The 4,329-nt window shown below is 38.6% G+C and overlaps 1 protein-coding gene across 1 annotated transcript; it reads left to right on the top strand.

Moving 5' to 3' along the window:
- Positions 1-242: 242 nt before the first annotated feature.
- On the top strand, positions 243-1,211 carry LOC103270442 (olfactory receptor 1361-like). The gene has a single exon (XM_008067955.1). It carries the CDS (start codon positions 243-245, stop codon positions 1,209-1,211), a length of 969 nt encoding a protein of 322 aa, XP_008066146.1.
- The last annotated feature ends 3,118 nt before the right edge of the window (positions 1,212-4,329 follow it).

The raw sequence follows: 4,329 nt of genomic DNA, 5'->3' as shown, positions 1-4,329 counted from the left end.
ACAAGAGCACCTGTACCAAAAGAAAACAATTGTGCTTTTTAAAAACTTGTGTACATTTAAAAACTGCACGGGCAGTTTTGTTACATGGCTACATTGCACTTTTTGACATACAAAATTAGGACCAGATTCTCGTTCCAGTGACCTATCTGACATGCAGAGACTATGAGGTCTGGCTGAGCCTTGACATCTTTCCCTTCCCAACTGTGATACTCCTTCTTTGCAGGTGATGTAGACCATGTCTTATGGCCACTACAAACAGGACAGAAGTGACTGAATTTGTCTTACTGGGCTTGTCCAGCTGGCCAGAGATGCAGCCAGTTATTTTTGGTATTGTCCTTGCCATGTACCTGGTTGCAGTTGTGGGCAATGTCCTTTTAGTAATTGTTGCCCTCTTAGACTCCAAGCTTCAGACTCCCATGTACTTCTTGCTCAGCCAGCTCTCCTTTATTGACATATTTCTGGCAACCATCACTGTTCCTCAGATGTTGGTGCACACACTGTCTGTAAATCGAACTATCTCCTATAACCGCTGCATAATACAACTGTTCTTTTTTATGACTGTGGGCAGCATGGAAGGTCACTTGCTTGCTGCCATGGCATATGACCGCTATGTTGCCATCTGCGATCCTTTGAGATACTCTGCCACTGTCAGTCGCCGCCTCTGTATGCAGATAACATTGACCTCATGGGTGGTTGTCAGCCTCAACAGCTTCCTTTATAGTGTGTTGGTCACCCGCTTAACCTTCTGTGGCAACCAAGTCACCCACTTCTTCTGTGATATCACTCCTCTGCTGCAGCTCTCCTGCACCCGACCAGTGGTCAATGAAATGCTAATATTCACTGAGGGTGTAGCTGTGGTGCTCAGCCCCTTCTTCTTCATTTTGGGCTCATATGCTCGCATTGCTATTGCAGTAGTCTGCATGCACTCAGCGGCTGCCTTGCGCAAAGTTCTTTCCACCTGTAGCTCCCATATCCTGGTTGTGCTGCTACTGTATGGTTCTGTGATCCGCATGTACCTCCGACCATCCTCCAGTTACGACTTGGACCAGGATCGCCAGGTCGCCATCTTCTACACAGTAGTTACCCCTATGCTAAACCCACTAATCTACAGCCTCAGGAACCAAGAGGTAAAAGGAGCTCTTCAAAGGCTTTATGGCAAACTCTGTATCTCAAGAAACTTCCAACCTGGTTCCCAGGCAAACAGGGAATGACAGCACATCTCCTGAGACCAAGGAGGTAAGACCCAAGCTAAAAATGTCTTGAATAGTTGGGGTGTACTCTTAATAACTGATATGAATTACATTTCCTGTTGACTTCCTCTTGGTTGGATATGAGAACAAGTGCATTCAAGAATAAATGGTCGTGGCCCCTTTTGACTGACCTGGAATCTCATCACATCAAAACGGAAAATATATTTTTAAATCACCAAGTCAAATCTTATCTTTCTTATCTTTCAGGTCTAATATGGAGCACAGAGGACTACTAAATAAAAATGGTAGCAAATCAGTATAGATTGCTTAACTTTGATTATTTCAGTAATGATGTGGCCTGCGCTATCTTCCAGAAAGAAGTCAAAGTGAGTTTTGAATAAATCAAGGGATGTCCTAAGCTTCTCTCAAAATTATAGTATGTCTACAGTTTCTCATTTCAACAATTTCTCAACTCACAGTAATAATAATCATCTCAATACTTATTGAATGGATTTAGTTATTCCATTCGTACCTTTTTGACACCCCTAGAAGAGTTTAGGTCACTAATAATAGAGACAGGAGGAGAATCTGCTCAGTGGCTCTAACACCAGGACCAAGTGGTCAGATTTGAGCTGTAAAGGAAGTACACTTGTTTAGACATAATGATATTTTATATATAATGTGTAAGAGAAAACGAATAATCAAGAATGGGTTGTGAAAATGTAAGGAATCATTAAGTGTTTATTTATTTGTGGAATAATGTGGATAGTGAGAAGCATGCAGATTTGGTTGGGAGATAAAATAAATAACTCTTTTGGCCATGTTAATTTTGTGGTTTGTATTAGATATCCAAATGGAGATGTTTCATAGACAATTGAACATATAATTCTTGAGACTCATGGAAAGGTCCTGTCAGGAGATAGAAATACCACAGGCAAAAATATACATAATCCTTGAAGCCATGGAACTGGGTAAAATCACTTAGCAAGAGAGTATAAAAAAAGAGAAGAGAATTATAGGCGGAGCCCTGTGATGAGCAGGTATGCCAACATTCAGAGGCCTGGGAGAGATCATAAAGAAAACTGAACAAGGGTACTTGTATAATGAACATTTGTGTACTTAACCCTTAATTGTACCCTACATCTTTAAAGTAAAAAATTTTAAAAAAGAAAACTGAGAAGCATCTATTGATTGGAAGGAAGCAAGTAAGTTTAGTATGTCAGAATGCTAGAAAAAGAATATTTCCAGGATGGAGGGCAGGTCATCCTCCAAATGTAGTTGAGAGTTCACTTATGAGGACAGATAATTATATTTGGCAAAATACTGGAAACTTTGATAAGAGGTGTTAAGTGAAATATCAGGGGAAAAATTCCAGTTATAATCATTTTATAATAAAATTGCAGGAGAGAAAATGGAGGTAGTTATTATAGACAATTTTTAAGAATTTTTTTTTCCTGAGGAGGTAGACAAAAGTTCTGTGTAACTTGAGGAGAACACAGAATTAAGGGAGAGTTTCTTAGAATTTTTTAGAAAAGTAATGAGATTAGCATGTTTGTTTGCTGATGGAATTGATCTGTAAAGAATGAAACATTAATGATTCGAGAGAACGTAATTGATTGCAGGAACAAGGTGCTAGGCAGGGGGTGTTCAACTATTGAGGGGACAATTTTATCCAGGGTCTGAGCCACTTCTTCCCCTGCAACAAAAATGAAATCATAGTATGTAAGTTTAGATGTAGGCAGGTTGGTGGCGAGAAGAAGACATATACCTAAAGAGGCTTCAACTGAGTAGTGGGATCAAGGTTGTTTTAGAAAATTGTAGAAAGAGAATAAGTGAAAGAATCATGCTGTAGTTTGGGAAAGTAAAATCCTAGGAAATATTGTAGGATTATCTGCCAATATAGAGTGGCCATTTGAGTATTTTGTCCACAAGTTTAATGTTAGCCAAATCAGCATTATTGGATGATGTTTTCCAACAATATTGAGGTGCTTATGTACAGACATAAATAAGAAAATATTGGATTTACCTTTGACTGGAATTTTTTCAGGGTGGGAACGAAGAGCATATTAGGTGATAAAAAATGAAGATTAATTTGAGGGGCTAATAAATCTCAGTCATGTCAAGGAATAGTTGGAGCCTAGGAACTAAGTTAAATGCCATGAAAAAAATAGAAGTGGTTAGGAGATGGGATTTTTATAATTAAGATTTTATAGATGGTGCAGTTATTGGTGATGACAATACCTAAGATATTACCATATGAGTGTGTGGCTGAGCTGGGGTAACACAGAAGATTGTTGAAGCTACAGAGGTCAGGAACTGAGAACTCAAGGGGTTAAACTGTTTATATTGATGTTTATATTTCCAAAAAGAAAAGCAGTGATAAACAGAGATAATCTGATGCTAAAGTCATCAATAAATGAATGAGAACCATTTGAGAATTATAGATTATAGTAACAAAAATAGAAAAGTCTATTTGAGATAACTTCAAAGATATTTTGAAATTTTGAAGATATGAAGAGCAAGGGTCTCATATTGGATGGAAACCAGGAACTGAAAAGCTGTAGGAACCCAAATGGACCTTCTCCATCACTCTTGAATAGCTTTGTAAATAGGATTTGTGTTGCTTTCTTTCTGCAGAACAGCCTTTTTCTTTTACTCCCCATACCTGGCTGCTCTAGGGTGAGAATTTAATTGATCATGATTGAACCATGTTCACTGTGGACTAAACAAATATGTCTAAGGGAATGGGGACACACAATACAAACATGACTCCATAGGCCAACCCTTCTGTGTGTAAGCATGTGGTTCTTAAAGTAAAAGAGTGTTCTCATTTGCTGGGTTGACATGCCCCAAAGGGTTTTATTACACTGATCCTTTCCATCTCTCTAGGTCCTCCTAGATGCCCTAGGCATTTGATTTTTTAGGGATGCAAATCTTCCCACTTCATGAGAAGATCAAGCAAGTTCTTGATGTATACTACTAATTTCTCTCCAATTTCCTTCATCAGCTTCCCAGATCTGAGTGAAAAGGAGAAATTGTCTTAACACTTATGGTTTCAATTTACACACCATGCAATTTCGAGAGTGCAATGTGGTTAAGGGTGAAATGATTATGTGATTGTATTCTAGAAGAAACATTC

The sequence above is a fragment of the Carlito syrichta genome, unplaced genomic scaffold (assembly GCF_000164805.1).
Source record: "Carlito syrichta isolate Samal-C Ts95f unplaced genomic scaffold, Tarsius_syrichta-2.0.1 Scaffold309834, whole genome shotgun sequence".
NCBI lineage: Eukaryota > Metazoa > Chordata > Mammalia > Primates > Tarsiidae > Carlito > Carlito syrichta.
Note: the sequence above shows the minus strand (reverse complement) of the source record. Positions and strands in the feature narration are given on the sequence as shown.

Coding starts and splice junctions, on each gene's coding strand:
- LOC103270442 (XM_008067955.1), top strand. CDS start 243: ATGGCCACTACAAACAGGACAGAAGTGACTGAATTTGTCTTACTGGGC.